The sequence below is a fragment of the Lycium ferocissimum genome, chromosome 11 (assembly GCF_029784015.1).
Source record: "Lycium ferocissimum isolate CSIRO_LF1 chromosome 11, AGI_CSIRO_Lferr_CH_V1, whole genome shotgun sequence".
Lineage (NCBI taxonomy): Eukaryota > Viridiplantae > Streptophyta > Magnoliopsida > Solanales > Solanaceae > Lycium > Lycium ferocissimum.
This window is the reverse complement of record NC_081352.1, coordinates 24,937,182-24,956,300: the sequence shown is the minus strand read 5'-3', so window position 1 is coordinate 24,956,300 and position 19,119 is coordinate 24,937,182. Positions and strand designations below refer to the sequence as shown.

The window sequence follows — 19,119 nt, the reverse complement described above, 5'->3', positions numbered from 1 at the left end:
ATAAAGTGAATTTATTTGGTTTTCACGACCAAACGCCTAATTGGTCTACATTTTTTCCCATCTTAATTTTTTTTTTTTTTTCAAGGCAGGGTCGCTATGGCAAAAATAAGAAAACCAACAGCTGTTATTATCCAATTATTTATGCAGAACTTCTAGTCTCACTCCTATAACTAATTTCCATGATTGCTGTTCAGCTTTAGTATTTGTCTTCAGCTTTGTGGTAGTAAGAATTTTCAGTATCAAAAATCTAAATGTAGCTCCAAATGTACCTCTATATTATAACGAAATATGATAATTTAATTTTTTTTTTAATTATAATTTGGAGCCATTCATACTCTTTTTGTTAGTAGATCGCCTCTTTAATTACATTTGACTTTAACAGAGCTTCAACGCAAAATAAGTGAATTTTACATGTCAAGATATTTTGGAAAAAACAAAATTTACTTACTTTTGACAAAGATTTAATATTACCCTTTGTTAGTTCCAATTCGAGCTCACTTAGGAATTAGGATCACAGAAAAATGCAAAATGATTTGCCAATGACAAATGCAGGAAGTGTCCCAAATTATAATATAGGGAAAATTGAAATAATTCATATAGTCGAAGGATATTTTTGACGTTTTTCCAAACCTTAAAATGGGTTTCAATCTTTAAATTTTTAGTTCCAAATATAAGGTGAGTACAAACTGCGCCTGTTGAATCAATATAAGCTAAAATTTACTTTGAGATAGTTACAAAATTAGTCATTCTTGAACATGGTTCAACAACAAAGGTTCTGGACCTCTCACTCACTATATTTATATACATTTAATGAACCTAATAGGCCCTTCTTGGGTGATTCTTAGCACCCTTGCTGGTCACGCCATTTCAGATAAATTAACCCCGCACGATAATGTGTATAAGCCCCTGCCACCACAAGAACATGAAATAGGTTGTGGCTATGGCCGGCAATGTCAAATTTCCCGGGCATCCATCTTTCTGGAACTCTAAGAGCATAGATTAATGCTCCAACGCCATAGAAAACGCCCATCAGAACTTCATAACCAGTAGTATAAAGTGCCTCGGGTTGGTTCCAATATAGAACCAGCTTGTGCATAATAGGTGCCACACCTGACATGCCCATCCCAAAAAATAAACCTGCTCGAAGGCTTCGATATTGAGGCTTTTGAAACACAGGAAGGAGAGAAACCAACATTGTGCCAACTCCCAGGACAGTGATAAATCCCAGATAGACGTTTAAGAAAAAGGGGTAGCACATGAAGGAATAATAGACAGGCGGGTAAAATGAAGTTGAAATCAAGGCAGCTATACCGGCATAGTCGAGCCTCAGCATTATGTACGATAATTTCTCTGAATGGCAAGAAAGTAAATGGCATGTGCTGCTTGCTAACAAGCAAAACATTGCCCCGCCAAGAAAGACATAGAATGGCCACCGTGTTATAGGCGTTACCATCAATGGTGCTATCACATTTGCCACATCCTTCACACTACGCTGCACAAATTTGAAAAGAGAGAAATATCAATCACCAATAATGGTCAGAAAACAAATGGTTTTCCGTATGTGTTCTAGTGCTAGTATTCATCAATAGAAATCCGCTACTAATGAATTCTGAAATTGTTCATTTGTGGTGAACCAGCATGTTATTTAGGAAATAGTCATTCAATAGGAATGGTAGTTATAGAGAAGAACTATCTAGGGTGAAAGAACTTGAATCCAAGAAAATCTTCCAGCGGATGACAACAACAACAACAACATACCCAGTGTAATCCCACAAAGTGGGGTCTAGGGAAGGTAGAGTGTACGCAGACCTTACACCTACCATGGATGTATTGAGGCTGTTTCCAATAGACCCTCGGCTCAAAGAAAAGCAAACCACAATAGTCCGGAAAAAGAAATAACAGAAGTAACGAAGCCATGGCAAAATGCTAACTAAAGCATGACAAAGCAGTTTGGAAAACGAAACAATGATGTAACTACCACAAAATCCTGTGGCAATTGAAGTACAAGACGTGACAGATAATAACGGGAATCAAAGGAAAAGAAACTACAAGAGTAATACGAAGCATGACACGCACAACTACCTACTAGCCTTCTACCATGATATGTGTCCTCCATAATCTCCTACCTAAGGTCATGTCTTTGGTGAGCTGAAACTAGGTCACGTCCTGTCTAATCACATCTCCCCAATACTTCTTTGGCCTACCTCTACCCCTCTTGAAACCATCCATAGCCAACCTCTCACACCTCTGCACTGGGGCATCCGTGCATCTCCTCTGCACATGCCCAAACCATCTCAACCTAGCTTCCCTTATCTTGTCCTCCACCGAAGCCATCCCCACCTTGTGCCGGATATTTTCATATCATAATCCTATCTCTCCTCGTATGCCCACACATCCACTGCAACATCCTCATTTTCGCCACCTTCATCTCCCGTAGATGACAGTCAGAACAAATGGAAGACACACACAACGGTAACACTCCACCGGGCCATCCAGTGCATTTACCATCACGAGGAATAGGAGAAAAAACTATACTGACCTAGGGTGTGTTTGGTACGAAGAAAAATGTTTTCTTGGAAAACAAGTGGTTTTCTTACTTATTTTTTAGTGTTAAGTAAGCCAAAAAATATTATCTCAAAAGCATTTATATGTAATATACCAAAACACTATGGGTGTGGGATGGGGTGGAGAGTGAGGGCTCGGGGATGGAATGGTCAAGGGGTGGGGGTTGGGGGCGTTGGTGAGTGGGGAGGAGACAATGAAGAAGGAATATCACTTATGGAACTTATTTTCCCTTCTTCCATTAGGGAAGTCATTTTCCTTATTTTTAAGAAACTTGTTTTCCTAGAGAAAATGTTTTCCAAAACATTTTGACCAACCAAACATGGAAAAACTGGAAGTAGAAAATGTTTTCCTCCATACCAAACACACCCTTAATCAAATTATTTCTGCTCTGATTATCATTTGTCGTGCAAGTAATAGGGTTACACCAATAGACATACTGCCGTAATATCCATGATTGAAATCTAAACCTTGTATTGTTATTGTTGGGAGGACAGACATTTACAAATGGGCAGGTTTGACTAGAGGAAACTTCCTAATGAAACTGATTAATTTGTCTATTTTGAGGTCAGCTTCCTTGTATCATATTAATATCACAAAATCTTTAGCTTCTTCACATTTTGCTCAGATGTAGAGACTTTAAGATTGCCAGCATCAATCTGTTAAGAAAGGAGAAGAAATTTGTGTAAAGCAACAAACTTGGAAACAGAGGCTGAGAGTGGAGATATGACAATTTTGTTATGCCACTTCATGCAATGGAGATATACACATTTAACACAAAGGGACTAGACATATAAGGTGCACCGAACCCAAGGATATTTAAGTAATCCAATCAGGGGAATAAGGCTAAATACCTAGATAGCCCCTTAAACTCGGCATATATTGTAAGATAGCCACTAAAGCTTAGCTAGCGACCAAATAGACGCTTGAACTTGATAGAAGTGTATCTCGTGAACATTTCAAACTGAGGAGGCAAATCGTTTGTTTTGCACGCACCTAGGGTGCTTGAATAACTTAATAGTACAATTTTTTTTCCTTTTTTTTCCCCAAGATCTTATGTGTATTTAGTTGGGATTTTACACTTCAACAATTTACTCCATGTGGATCCCGCAGTTCCATCTTCTTCTTCACTAATTCTTTCAGATTTATCCCCTTCGACGCACAACTTTATGATCTCCATTTTGACAGAGACCAACTTTCTTTCTCATAATTAGGTTATTAGTATATCACAAAGAAAACATAAAAATCAAGTAGGCTATCAAATTTTGTGGAGAAAACGTAATAAAACATGATTATGCAAATAAATATTCCAATATTTTCGGTATGCAAACTGTAAGATGACTTGATATTCTTTGTAGTAGTGTCATTTATTTAATGTAATTTCTAGTTATGAAGTGTCCACGAATGAGTAATGTTTGAATTTGTCTTGAACCAATTCTGTTGTTAAACTTGAGGGCAAAGGTCCAAATATACCCCTGGACTACAATTTAGAGCAAATTTACTCTTTGTTAAAATAAAGTGTCTCATTTTTTCCCTTGCCGTTACCAAAATGGCTCAATTGTGCCCTTCTGGGTTAACGGCAACAGCATGAAGGGTAAATTTAGACCATTTGTAAGTTCAAGGGCAAATATGGATCATCCGCAGAGTTCAAAGATAAAACTATTTACTTCTATCCTACCTAGAACCAAATAATGTTTGGTTGTTTTAGATAAAAATTTCCTACAATTTTACATAGCAACTATTTCAAATTTAGTTTGGATGAATCAAGTAACGAATGTTGAATGACAATAAAAAATCATGATAAGTTAGCATTAGCGAAGAAAAAAGATCTCACACATTTAATTAATTATATTGATATACTATGACATGCATTTATCCTTTTTTTAAAGGTAAATAATAGTTTATACACTTAATTCACTACAAAAGACTGAAATTAGCTGCCAGCTTCATCGCTAATCCGTCCCTAAATTGATCGTGGCTAACAAATTTTTTTGATAATCCGTTGCTAAATAGGATTAGCGACGGATTTTGCTGTTTAGCTACAGAATTTGTCTGTTGCTAATTCCTATTTTTTTTGTAGTGATTACCTTCAGTTGGATTTAAATAAACTGTCTAGGATTTAGGGTTTAAATGGATTTTCCTTTAAACTTTGAGCCATGTTCACCCTTGAACTCACAAATGGTCTAGTTTTACCATTTATGCTGATGTCTTTAGCCCAAAAGGGCAAAATTAAGCCATTTTGGTAAGGACGAGGCACTTTTTTAACGGAGGGTAAATTTGCACTAAATCGTATAGTTCAGGTGTAAATTTGAACCTTTCCCTAAACTTTATAATCATTCAAGACTAATACAAAATTACAAATTATTAGGAGAACTAGGCTATCAGTAGAAAAAATGGCAACTGCTATATGGTGGGTCTAGGGCAAAGAGGGTAAGTGTTAGAAGGTAAATTGGGAGGAGTTACCTCTGTGTGGAGAAGGTTAACCTTAATGATACAAAAATTGAGGGTCAGGCTTATTTTGAAGAAAATCAAAAGAGGGCAGGGGTGGGGAAAGGGAGGGGAAGGCAACTGCGGGGGAGTGCGTAGTGGTGGGGGAGGTCATTTTTTTTTTTTTCCTTATTGTATTTCTTATATATATATATATATATATGGTCAATTTTTTTGTCATTCAATAATTGGTCGATATAGCACATCAGAAGCAAGTGTGTTTCACATGCTTGCCTTAATGTACACAGGTTTTTAAGAGACACACATGGGGCGAGTCCTAGTGTCTATCCGGTCACTAGCTAAGTTTGAGTGGTTATCTTACAAAAAGTACCAAGTTTAAGGAGCTATCTAGGTATTTAGTGTTGGGAATAAAAATAGCCAACAGAAATAATATTTACGGTAGTAAAGGAGGAATAATAATGTAGCACGGAGATACGGTAATCAACAAAAGAGCAAAAATAATACCAAGATTTTTACGTGAAAATACCCTTTTGATAGGGGAAAAACCACAAGCCAAGAGGAGCAAAGTAATCCACTATAGTAAGGAATTTTACGTTAGTCGTCCCGAGTACAGTACTCAAAAGACCACTAGCACTCAAAAGAAAGAACCCTCTTTTGATTTTTTCACCACTAGCTTACAATTCCTATTTTTTCCTCACAAACTACACTGTCTTGAGTACTTCATGCTGCTCTCTAACACTCAAAATATGTTTCTCTGAGATTGGTGTACTAAATGAGGAGCTGAAGAGCTCCTTTTATAGGAGAGACAGTCGCAACTTCAACCAATTAAAATTGGTTATTTGCAATTTGCAATTGCAAATTGCATTTCCGTGACTGCAAATGGGCAAGTTGTTATTGCCCGAAACAAACTTTGCCATCATTAGATTCCCTTATTTATTTTTTCCTTTTTTTTTTTTTTCTTTTATTAGGTCTGGACTCCACAAATCTCGCCCTCCAGACCCATTCTCCTGAAGTAGGTAATACCAGACTTTATCTTGAATGCATGCCGACAAGTTCTTTCCACAATTCGAACACGTTTGTTGTACCACCTTGGTCAGCATGTCTGCAGAATTCTCACTTATTGAAATCTTCCAAACTTGTAGAGATTCACTCTACTTTTTCTCAAATCTCATGATATCTCACATCAATACGTGTGGTCCTTGCATGGTACATGGAGTTCTTGTTCAGGTCTATTGCACTTAAACTGGCACAGTAGACGACATACTCCTTTTGATGCAAGCCAAGATTTTGAAAGAATCATTTCAGCCATATCATCTCCTTGCCAGCTTCAGTAGTGGCAATGTACTCAGCTTCAGTTGTAGAAAGTGCGACACACTTTTGCAACCTCGATTGCCATGATATAGCTCCCTCTAAAAAAGTAAACAAATATCCAGTGGTAGACTTTCTATTATCAAGATCACCTGCCATATTAGCATCTGTGTAGCCCATCAAGACTGGATCAGATGCCCCAAAACACAAGCAGTCTCTTGCCGTACGTCTCAAGTACCTGAGTATCCACTTCCCAATGTTCTTTTCCAAGATTTTCAAGAAACCTGCTAACACCACCAACTATATGAGCAATATCAGGTTTGGTGCATACCATTGCAACTCCTAACTACTGAAGAATAATGAACTTTAGCCATGCTCTCTTTCTCCTCCTTTGTTGTAGGACAATCTGCTTGCTCAACTTCAAATGACCAGCAAGAGGCGTGCTAACGGGTTTAGCACTTCTCATGTTGAAGCATTCTAGTACCATTCAATGTACTTCTCCTGAAATAGACACAGCTTTCTACTTGTTCATTCTCAAACAATATTCATCCCCAAAATTTATAGTGCTGGGCCCAAGTCCTTCATGTCAAATGACTTGGACTAATCTCCCTTCCAACTTAAAAATTCTCACTTTGTATTGTCCTATAATCACTTTCATCCACATACAACAACAAGACAATAAAGTTGTTATCAGGAAATCTTATGAAGTATACACATAGATCTGAAAGATCTTTGCGTATGTTTGACTTTTCGTGAATAAGTTAAACTTCTTGTACCACTGCCTTGGTGCCTGCTTCAACCCGTGAAGACTCTCATTCACACCATGTGTTTCATTCCATCTACTTCAATCCTTCTGGTTGCTCCATATAAATTCGGAGTCTCTGTGAAGAAACGCGGTTTTCACGTCTAACTGCTCCAATTCAAGATCTAGGCTAGCTGTTAAGCTCAAAATGGTTCGAATAAAAGTCATTTTGACAACAAGTGAGAAAATTTAGTCAAAATCAATACCTTTCTTCTATTTGAAGTCTTTTACCACCAATCGAGCTGTGTATCTGACCAGCTTGCCATTTCGATCTTTCTTGAGTTTAAAGACCCATTTGCATGTAAGTGGTCTTTTACCATTTGGAAGTTCAACCACCTTGTACGTGGCATTTTTCTGCAAAGATTCCATCTCTTCTTGCATGGCTTTCATCCACTGATTCTTTTCTGAATGGGACAACACCTCCTTTTGACTTTCTGATTTCCTCTTATCACTAATAGGGGCATACTCTGAGGAAGGATAGTTGGATGACTCTATTCTTGCTTTCATCCACAGTCTATGATGGCAAAGTTTGTTTTGGACAATAACAACTTGACCATTTGCAGCTCATGTTACGGCAATGCAATTTGCAATTGCAAATTGCAACTAACCAATTTTGATCGGTCGAAGTTGCAACTTTCACTCCTATAAAAGGAGCTCTTCAACTCCTCATCTAATACACCAAAACTCAAAGAGAAACATATTGCTCTTTTTTTGACTATCGTATCTCGGTGCTACGTTATTATTCCACCTTTACTACTGTGAATATTTTCTGTGGGCAATAATTGGGACATCTGTAGCAGGGGAAACTTGATATCAAGCCTTCTTCAAAGATTTAGGTACGAAGAAAATAAGTAGAAATACAAGTTATATAGAGACATCTCCTTGGGAAACCTACAGATGTCCCAATATAAAAGTTTTTTCCCCTTTTCATGTCCCAGAACGTAAACCAAGTGACAAACAATCCATTGGCATTCTAATTAGAGAAAAACTAGGTCTTTTCACTATATATCAACAGATTTCTTAATCTGTAGGAAGGCTAAACAAGAACAAAGACCTCAAACTAAAGCTTTAAGAGAAGATGAGACATGCACAACTCAATGAAAATATCGAAACCCTATATGGTTTTTGATCATGCAACGGAAATAAAGGTAATTGTACAGGTTTGAAACTGCAGCACATGCTTACGAGGCATGAAGCAGCACTTAAGTTCCCCCTTTTCCCAAAAGTAAAGTAAGACTTTCTCATTTTGATCTTTGATACAAAGGCTTAAAATATAAGAAAATCGAAAGAAGTGGAGCTAAGCAAATCATTTAGCTGTAAAGGAAAGGAATGATTCAGCAGAGATCAGTAATTTATGAATTAGCTTACTTAGAAATATGAAATTCTCAGTAAGCACAAGTATATTCACCATTAATAACATAAATTGCAAACTGCAAGGAACCATCTGGGATCAAAAATATAAAACCAAACTATAGTTCAAAGAAAAGAGATCCCAAGCAGTAAATTTTCTAACAAAGAAGAAGGAACCATACCAGAACACCAACATCACTATTATTGCTGTGGGAAAATCGCTCAGGTAGACAGTTAGACAGGAGTTGCAGCAAATCCTCTCGAAGTTTGTGCAAATCAGGCATATTTGGCAAAGAAGGAATACAGGGTAAAAGTTCTGCCGGTAATTTGTGTAGATCAACCTTCCTAAGCTTTTCAGGGAGATTTTGTAAAGTCTGAAGATCCACAATATCTGGGACCTTCACTGCAGTATAAATGGTCAGCACAAGGAAGAGAATGAATCCTATCAAATGCCTGCAACAAACAGAGGAAATCAAGATTCAGTAAGGAATTCGTCTTTGTTTTTTGTTTTTTCTCCTCAAGTTAAACCAGGATATTATGATAGAAGGATAAGATGGAAGAGAAAACAAGCCCTAGCAGTAGTAATAACTCCAGTTATGCAATCACATTGTCAAAACCTCATACGCAAACTTATATAAGCTACCATCATAGATTATACAATTTGTTCACGAAGGATGTGAGAGGCCTTCCAGAACTCTTTCTGTTATCACAGTGAACTTTGTTTGAAGAAGTTTCTAACTGTATTCTCCACGAACCCACTGCATAATCCTTTAAGAACCAATGAAAAGTATTTGACCTATTGAGTAGATCACATAAATAGGAATCTTATCCTTGGGATAATAGTAGGCAATCATTGACTAAGTGAAGAGGCATCAAACAAACGTTGCTATAACTATCTCTAGGAAAGCCCTGTCCGAAAAGAAGAAGTTGACTACCTTCCAAGCCATGAAATCTTCGTCTTTAGAGAAACAGAAAATTCACTGCACAATCGTTTCTGATTAATACTATTGTCATTTACAGCAATTAACTTGAATTCTACCAATACTTGGTAAAGCACAAAAGGGTCTGACTTGTGGTCAATGAACCATGAGGTCTCAGTTCAATTACCATAAATAAGTGTGATTGACATAAAAGAAAAGCTCCAAGTTCAGAGAATTGTCCATGTTAATAATCCCAAGAACATCTCACGAAGAAAAGCATCATAGTTCATTCTGATGCATGTTTGTATTAATCGAGCTAGAGTTTAGCTGGAATCGATCTGAAAGAGAGATACTAAGTTGAATTTCAGCTGGAAGATTAATATTGAGCTGGAAGACTATATGTGCAGCTGAGTTGAATTTCGCATAGCTCCAGGAGTTAGTTAAGCAGTGTACTTTCAGTTAGCTAGTGGAAAGTCAGTTACATGTATAAGCTAATGAGCGAATCTATTTATTGAATAACTAAACCCTGCATAACTAATCCCAGCATAACTCTAACCAGCAACCAAACGATCCCTAACTTGTTTAGCACAAGCTATATAATATGAGGCAAAGAGGTGTGTTGTTCAAAGCAAAGAGTGGGAATTCTTACGTCCAAACATTGAGGGTCTCATTATGAATTGTGAAAATGCTGAGTAAAGCCTGCTTCACTGGCCATTCGCACCGGTAATGACCAAGAATGAATTCATTGTCTTTCAAATAGCCAGGCAAAGAATGATACTCCACCAGCTGGTACTTCACCTTCTTCCACAATCTCTTTCGCTTCCCTTCCTTTGAATTAGAATCACACAACGGTTCATTTTCATATGACCGACTAGCATTCAAGGCCTCTCCAAGTCCAAGACTTTCCACATCGTTACCCATCTTCCGATTAACCATTAACTGCCAAATATCAAACACTTAGATGAAGAAACTGATATATTATCAAACACATATGCATAAAAGATAGAACTTCGAATAGAAAGCAAATACTCCAACAAAATGTTTGGGATTCTTCTAAAGGAATTTTGGTCAATATTTTTGAAATGCACCTTATCACCATTTTGTTACAAGGTGAATTCTTTCTAGGGAAAATTACAGTCAAATACCATCCGGCCATCTAATTTACAAAATATGTACACAGTGTATAGATGGTGAATACTTTATACTAAATATACATATACTATACATACCTATACACAACATATATAGCCGAACTGTATAGGTAGTGTATACTTCGGCCATGCTGGTAAACTAGTTGGCCGAAGGGTACATTTACGTAAGTTTCGGTACATTTACGTAAGTTTCACTTCTTTTAATTCTTCAAGCATCCATGTCCGGAACCCCGGACCAAGTACTCCCAATTTGTGCAGTAAAAAGCCCATTATGGGGTTTTAACCCTCCCAACCAAAGAATTCTATTAGCAGGATCAAACTCGAGATCTCTGGTTAAACAAACATTTCTTTTGTTACCATTTCACCACACCCTTCCGTTTGGTGTTACGAGGAGAATTCCAATTTATAATATTTTCGTATAGTTTGTGTTTAATTGAAAAGAATAAATTAATCGAGTCCGGTTAACCATAACAACAACAACAAGATACCCAGTGAAATCCCACAAAGAGGGGTCTGGGGAGGGTAGAGTTTACGCAGACCTTACCCCTACCTTGGGAGGTAGAGAGGCTGTTTCAGAGGGTCTCTTGGGAGGTAGAGATGCTGTTTCCGATAGACCCTCAGCATAAAAAGCATGATAGAGCCTACGACAGCAGAGGATTTGCCTTCTGGGTTGAGCTCGTCGCACCGGGCTTGCCTAGTGCGGGTTACCTCTCCTATATGGTTTGTCGGGGCCTATTTATTGGCGAAATCGCGGAGGTTACCTATTCGTAAGCCGAATTCAAGGTAAGAAGGTCGCAGGTTCCCATGTCATCAAAAAAAAAAAAAAAAAAGCATGATAGAGCAGTAACAACCACAAATTAATACATGATTGAAGTACAAGAAACATAAAAGTTGATCAAAATTGACATTACGTAAAACCAAAAAGAATACCAAACAAATTGAGACAAAAGGGTAGAATTGTACACCTATATGAATCGAAATTTTGCACATATAAAAGCAATATGCAGTAACATGAATTGAAACATACAAATCAAGAATGAAATTTACCTGGAAGAATGGGGAGAAGGCCTCAGAAAGAGGGTGATTGCAATAAAACCGGAGTTATATAAGTTGTGAGAAAAACTTCGCTAAGGTCGAAAATGGGAAATTTATGTGCGTGCTTTCATTTCCTAATTGCCTACATTAATTGACAAAACAAGTTTAACTTTCAATTACTGATAAGGTTCAAAAAAAAAAAAAAAAAAAATAGAGGGTCTCAATTTATGTGTCTAGTTTGATTAGGCAAGAAATTTAAAAAATAAAGAAAGAGGTTTGAATTTTGTGGTTCTAAATTAAAGATATGCATAATGTACTAAAATGTTCTTTGAATCTTGTGATTATAAATTTGACACGTAGAATGTTTGAATTATCAATTTACTAAATATAGAAAGAATCAGTCTTTTTGAGACAGACCAAAAAAAATAAGAGACTTAAATTGAAACGGAAGGAGTATTACTTTCGGTTTCGTTTTACGTGGTGTAATAAAGTACCGACCTCAACTTACTTGATTTCGACATGAATTTGAACTTAAATTCTTCAAAAAAAAATTAAAATATTATATATATATATATATATATATATATATATATATATAAAAAAGCTATATTAAAATATTGAATAAAAGATAATAACAATAATGGCACATCAAATAAAACGAGAAGAGTTATTTACTAGTACAACTTTTAATTTGTAGAATCATTTTAAACTTCATAATAATAATTATAAAATTAGAAAAAGCTTGAACATCTTTTAATTATAACTAACATACTCTTTTTTCGGATTAAATTAACTAAACGTAGTAACAAATAATTGCACGGTTTTCCCCTCAAATTAGTTGGTCTTAATTTTTGCCCTATAAAATCAAATTTATGCCTATCGGGACATAAATTCTTTAAGTGAACTGGCATAACTTGTGAATATTATGATGCGTAATTTATACCCTTTAGGCATAGATAAAAATTAAAGACCAACACAAAATAGGGACAAAAGTGCAAAGGACCCTTAGTGTAATGATCAAATATGAGTATATATTTCTGTTGTTAAAAGTTCCCTTTTCCTCGCGATAAATACAGTAGTAGTTGTAAATTTAAAGGTAAGATTTAAATACCTTCAAAGGTCGGGTCTTAATTAGTATATTTCCACACACTTGATTTTCTTTTTCACCACACACTTGTTGATGCTTATGTGGCCTGCGGGAGAAATAGACGTCGGCATGTCATTTTCACTTTGGTTCAGTACATTGAACATAATCATATATGTTAAATCCTTCCAAAAATTGTACGTACTATGTTTTGGCTATGTGTGGCTGATTTGAATTTTGAAGAGTACTTGTTATATGTGATAATAAATAATTTGTCCGGCCCTAAGGATACCCAAACCTCTATCATCAATGCTTTTGTTGATGAGGGATGGTAGATATTTAGTGGAATAATTGAAGTGTGCAAACTGATTCGAATACTACCGTCATAAAAATAAAAATAAAAATTAAGTGTTCAGTTTGAACTTACCACTACACAAGGATGTATACACATGATAGAAGAATAAGGAAAATAGGGAGGGTGTTAGATAATGATATACATCTAGTCATGCCTTTCTTTATACTTTGGTTTTCACATATTCAAAGACGGATGTAGTCAATAAATTGTGAATTTATCCTAATACAATAATTTTATCTCAGATCTTATGTATATATTAAAAAGATTATTAAACAAACATATAATAACATTAGGATTACAAATGATAATGTAGAAACAAGGAGAAATTGACCAAGAGTATTCAAAGGGAAATCACAAATCACATGGCTTCGGACGTGGCCTCTCCTATTTAATGTGAATCTCCACCTTAATGCTTCTCCAATTGTTTTTGCTGACTGGATCAATAATTGCTGACATGACTTCAGACGTGGCCTCCCTTTTCCAATCTTCATTTTCCCAGTCATATATATGTTTTGCTCACAACCCGTTGATCCGTAGTGATGGCCCATAGATTCATCTTTGTTAAATAAGGGAATTTGGCATCGTGTGGTAATTTATACACATAATTGACATATATTCATTTTTTTCCACGTATGGTCTTTCTGGGTGGTCTTAAATTTCTTTTTTCAAATCGGTGGTTTTTAAGTTTCATACCCTTGAAAAGGTGGCGAAAATCTTGAGGTTCCCAGTCAACTCCCGCTTAGGCATAAAAATAAAAATAATTTCTCAAAGCAAGGCTTGGGGAAAGTTATGTCGGATCCGACATAAGTCTGCATAATAAGATAACTAAAAGATAAGTTGCCTTAGTGCATAACTAAAAGTTTGCCTTATAATGCGACTTATCTTTAGGATCAAGATAACTTTTTTTATGCCTTAAGACAACCTATGCCGTGTCTCGCAGAGGTTTCCTTAAGACATAGGTTATATTAAGGCATAACTAAAGTTATGCCGGATCCAACATAACTTTAGTTATGCCTTAAGGCGCTTATGCCGGATCCAGCATAACTTTCCCCAAGCCTTGCCTTGGATTATTTTTTATTTTTATGCCGGAGCCGGAGTTCGAACCCAGAACCTCAGGTTTTCTATGCGAAGGGCAAGAATTAAAGACCAGTAATTTGAGGGGCAAAAATTAAAGACCACCCCAAATGAGGAGCATTCCTGCGAATTGCCCACATATATGTGCCAAGTTTTAAGAATATGGCACAAAATGGCCGATATACATGTTTTGGGTTAAAAAAGTTAGCACACATGACCCATAAAGCCTTGAGTAAAAATAGCTCTTTATACTCGCATTTTCATTCTCTCTCCTAAAAGTTTCACTCTCTCCAATTTCGTCTCCTAAAATTTGTCCATTAGAACTCTAGTAGAAACGTCAGTCTCCCACAATAAATTCGCTCGATTCATGTCAAAGGAGAAACATCTGATATCGGAACTCTTCTTGATTTTTTTTTAAGTTTTCTACTCAAAATAGGGATACACCTTAAGATTAATTTTTGAGTGGTTTTTGTTGATTTGTGCTGCAAAATATATGGGGAGGAACAGTTGTACGACAAATTTTTTCATGAATCGGGCTACTGATTCCGATTTTGAAGATTCTCCACCCAAGGTTTCAAATTCTACACATGCAAGTTCATCAAGGTATGAACATGAAAGTAAAAATAGGATTGACATTTCCACATTAATGTATTCTAGCGAAGGGACAATGTCAACATTACTTATTCCATGACTATCATTAATTTGGATACTATCAGCCCCAATCCGAACATGATTAATCGGAGTGCATACAATGTATATCACAAACTCCCAAGTTATACACAAAGGGTAATCTGTAAAATTTCCATTTTCTTTCTTCAACTTGATGTAAACGCGCAATCCCATATTATTGTGTATCAATAGAGGCATCAAACCCTCATAAATTTTATACCGAATTTTTAAGGAATTGGCGGCAGTATCCACGTTCAGATGAGTAGAAATTATATGAATTAGACCATTAAAATCAATATGTTTATTGATAGCAACGACTTCCATGGTATAATCCACAAACCTGTTGTTACTATCCCATTCTCCGTTATGCTGAATCAAAATAGGTAATGATGCCATCTTTTTCTCTTGATCTTCAGTGTTTCGAATATCGATTGACGAGCCTTGAATGGGATGAAAATGTCACACCCTTAATCTGATAGGGTGTGATGGGCACCCGACCCTTACCTAGGGCCGAGCGAACCCGCTGACTTTCGTAATACTCATAATCATACTGGGCCCGCAAAACATGACATAAGCACATAGTGGAATTTTTTTTTTTCGAAAACAAACATGCCTTTCATCTTTGTCAAATCAAATAAAACTAGCATCGTATGAAATCTGTAAACATATGAAGTTCGTAACATAATGCATAATAATACATCGGCTTACATAGCCGCTTACAAAACCGACATATCACACACACGACCGTCCGCAAAGTCTCTACCAACATCTCGTATACCATACAAAAGCACTCGTACTCGGGCAAAGACTTCGAGGAAACGGAGCTCACCAATCCAAACTCGGAACATCTTCTCGCTAACATCACCTACTCATCCGTGGGTACCGCGTGGCACGAAACGTGTACCGAAGAAAGGGGGTCGCATGAATATGTACTGAGTATGCAAGTGTAAGATACAAAAACGAAGTCATAACCGAAGTAAGGTGTACGTAAATGAAAGACAAAGAGCGAATACCAAAGTACTTACATCTGACACACACATCATACATAAGAGGTTCAGAAGACAAATAGGACAATCAGAATGCCAAAATGTTTCCTCCCGAAATACAAATCACACATATCAATGCCCCGTATCATATCCGGCCCATAAAGGAACCGAGTGGCATACAGAAGTCACCATATACATATGCATATATAACGTGTCCCGCCCCCAATAAGTGGGACCCGTAAAATGTGGATCGTCATGTTATCACATATCATATCGTATATCATGCGAGATTATCATATCGAAATCATCACATAATTTCCAAGATACTGCAAGCCAAAAACCCAAATGGTCAATATCACATATACCCGACATATCGCCAAAAAAAACCCAAATGTCAATATCACATATATCTCAAGCATACCGCGCCAAAAACCCAATGTCAATATCACATATACCCAGATACCGCGGCTAAATACCCATAGTCATATCACATACGGACATACTGAAGTCAAAAACCCAAATTAAGAATATTTCGCATATTCAATCGTAGACTCTTGCCGAAAGATGTAATAACATAACGCACGAGCAGAATCGTAAGTAACCATATGCATACAAATCACTTACAAAGACCCATCAGTGGTATCAAAACGAATCCGTTACCAAACCGAAACGAGTCAAATGTTTTCTTCCGAATATCACTCGGGAACAGATCGAATAGAACTTCAGAAATCATAGTCACGTATCAAAATCACATACATAAAAATCCTTATTTCAGACTCAACAGATAAATAAGTAATCATGCTCGGGGGTCGGAAAGATAGTCATATTGAATTCTTTCAAAAGCCATCAGGACTATATAGAAGAAGTCGCGGGACCCACGGACGAGCGTCAACCCAATCCTGGCCCGCCTACGAAAGTCATAGTCATTATACGTTATAGAATCATTTACGAGCATATCAAAGCCATCCGGTTCTATCTGTGAAAGTTACGGACGTTCGTAGTTACAAAACTCTTTTGAAAGCAAAACTTTTTATGCAACATTGAAAACCAATCATACAAAGACATATAAACCATAGCTCCCATATAAGGATGCCAACATCAGGAAGCAAATAACCATCGTAAACATGCTCGGACTTTAAGAATAAAATTACCCCCAAGGCTCGTAACGTATCATAGCTTAGCCATATCTAAGACATGCCAAAAGAAAAGAAGGATAAGCTTTACATACCTCGATCGTTCTCAAAGCTAATCCAAACCAAACCTATGTCTCGGACTTCCCAAAATCTACATAACATCAATAAATGCCAATGTCAACTATAGGTATTTAAGAGTTCATTTCCAAACTAGCACGTAATTCTACGAAAATTTGGGCAGCATTTCCCCTGCAAATGCACAACCTCGAGAATTCAACTCGGCCAAATTCAACAACCACAACACCAACAATCATTCTAGCAACATCAACAATCAATTCGGAACGCATTCGAACATTAATAATTCTTCTCCATATATTCCGACAACTTTCCAATTGTTCATTACAATTACATACATACAAACCAATATACAATCAAACTAACACTAAAGCTCACATATTCAATTACCAATCCGAAACCATTCAAACAACATTCAAGAACTCTTTAATCAATTCACACAATATTTCCAACAATCCAACCAACACTCCAACTTACCCGAAAAACACCCTAAACCCGAGAACAACACATTCTTTCTTTCAAATTCATCAACTATACCAACAATCCACACGATTAACAACATAATTCTCATAATTTCAAGAAACCACATTAACATCACATCATCTTCTCTAATAGCCTACAAACGACTCCAACTTCCAATTAAGTCATTAAACCTTCATTCTCATCATAGAATCCATACAACAACAACCAAAAATACTAAATAAAAATTAGTTCATCACTTCTACACACGTGCACCTATTCGGCCAAGCTCCAACATCCATATTTTTATGAATTTCATTCATTTCTACACTCCACAACATACACAAACCATCCATAACATATAAAAAATATAAGATTGAACCTTACCTTTTTCACCCACTTCTTCACACGGCTAGGCTTGAGAACTTCAAGAACAAACACTCTACTTGGTTCAACAATCATCCCATGTTAATAAGGACCTTCCAATTGGTAGGAATGCTAGGAAAAATAATTTTTGTGATGAAGATTTTTGATCTTCCATTTTCTCTCTTCATGGCCGAATGGCCCTTGCTTGGCTTCTCCAAGCTTCTTGATTTTCTCTAAGGTCTTAATGATGAAGATGACTTAATTAGTAATCTTTTGCCACTTATATAATTAACACATGTGGGCTATGGCCCACATCCCACACCACATATGGCCATTTTCATGAAATATCAAGTTTCCAAAATTTCACTTATAGCCCCAAATTCTCATGAAATGCTTAACTTTTCATAATTCACTTTTTAACCCCAAATTTTTCTTATTCCAAATTTACCCTTAACACTCCATATCAATGAAAAGATGAATATGCAACTTGTGCATTAAAACAAACATCAACAAAACCCGAAATTAAAAGTCTTGTCCATAACTTGTCGCAACCAACTTAGAATATTTCAACGTACAAAGTACGGGGTATAACAGAAAAACTTTACGCTTCACTTTTCTACAGACCCACAAATTCAATTGCGTTTATAGTTTAAAAATTATAGGGGAATTGATATTGTGCCACAAAAGCAACTCTCTGTATTTACTGAATTTGAAATCGGCTACTATTCTTTAGATATACATGTACACGTTAAATAAGGGAAAACAACAATTGCATCCCTATTATTAAGGGGCCTCTTTACTTAATTGGCTACTTACTGCCAATTTTTTTAGGCCTAAAATATGTCACCACGTTTTGGGTTAAAAATATGTCAATACTATGTAGTATTTGTACCAAAATGTGAATTAAATTATACACATAATTGACATATATTAGCCAAGTTTTAAGAATCTGGCACAAAATGGCCAATATACACGTTTTGGGTTAAAAAAGTTAGCACAAATGACCCATAAAGCCTTGAGTAAAAATAGCTCTTTATACGGTACTTTCTCATTCTCTCTCCTAAAAGTTTCACTCTCTCCAATTTTGTCTCCTAAAATCTTTCCATTAGAACTCTAGTAGAAATGTCAAACTCTCACAATAAATTCACTCGATTCACGTCAAAGGAGAAACATTTGATATCGAAACACTTCTTGATTTTTTTATTTTTTTTTTAAGTTTTCTAATCAAAATAGGGATACACCTTATGATTAATTTTTGAGCGATTTTGTTGATTTGTATGCAAAATAGACTACAATAGCAGTTCTATGAAGAAATTTGTCAAGAACCAGGCAACTGATTCAG

The 19,119-nt window shown here is 36.3% G+C and overlaps 1 protein-coding gene across 6 annotated transcripts; it reads right to left on the bottom strand.

The window, feature by feature from the left end:
* Positions 1–597: 597 nt before the first annotated feature.
* Positions 598–11,731, bottom strand: LOC132035926 (heptahelical transmembrane protein 4-like). 6 transcript variants are annotated; one of them, XM_059426097.1, is made up of 4 exons: positions 11,589–11,731; positions 10,040–10,329; positions 8,653–8,923; positions 598–1,492 (listed from the first exon to the last, which is right to left on the bottom strand). In XM_059426097.1, the coding sequence occupies exons 2-4, from the start codon at positions 10,324–10,326 to the stop codon at positions 842–844; spliced, it is 1,209 nt and encodes a 402-aa protein (XP_059282080.1). In that variant the 5' UTR covers positions 10,327–10,329; positions 11,589–11,731; the 3' UTR covers positions 598–841. The 6 variants fall into 6 exon arrangements, with proteins under 6 accessions (XP_059282080.1, XP_059282081.1, XP_059282083.1 ...); XM_059426098.1 differs by lacking the exon at positions 11,589–11,731 and adding an exon at positions 11,092–11,250; XM_059426100.1 differs by lacking the exon at positions 11,589–11,731 and adding an exon at positions 11,086–11,249.
* Between the last annotated feature and the right edge of the window lie 7,388 nt (positions 11,732–19,119).

Bases quoted from the DNA above. Each gene is read 5' to 3' on its own strand.
- LOC132035926 (XM_059426097.1), bottom strand. From the start codon at position 10,326: ATGGTTAATCGGAAGATGGGTAACGATGTGGAAAGTCTTGGACTTGGA. The intron at 8,924-10,039 runs GTAAGAATTCCC...TGTTTGTTGCAG, and splicing joins GAGACCCTCAATGTTTGGAC to GCATTTGATAGGATTCATTC. The intron at 1,493-8,652 runs GTATGGTTCCTT...AAATTTGTGCAG, and splicing joins ATAGTGATGTTGGTGTTCTG to CGTAGTGTGAAGGATGTGGC.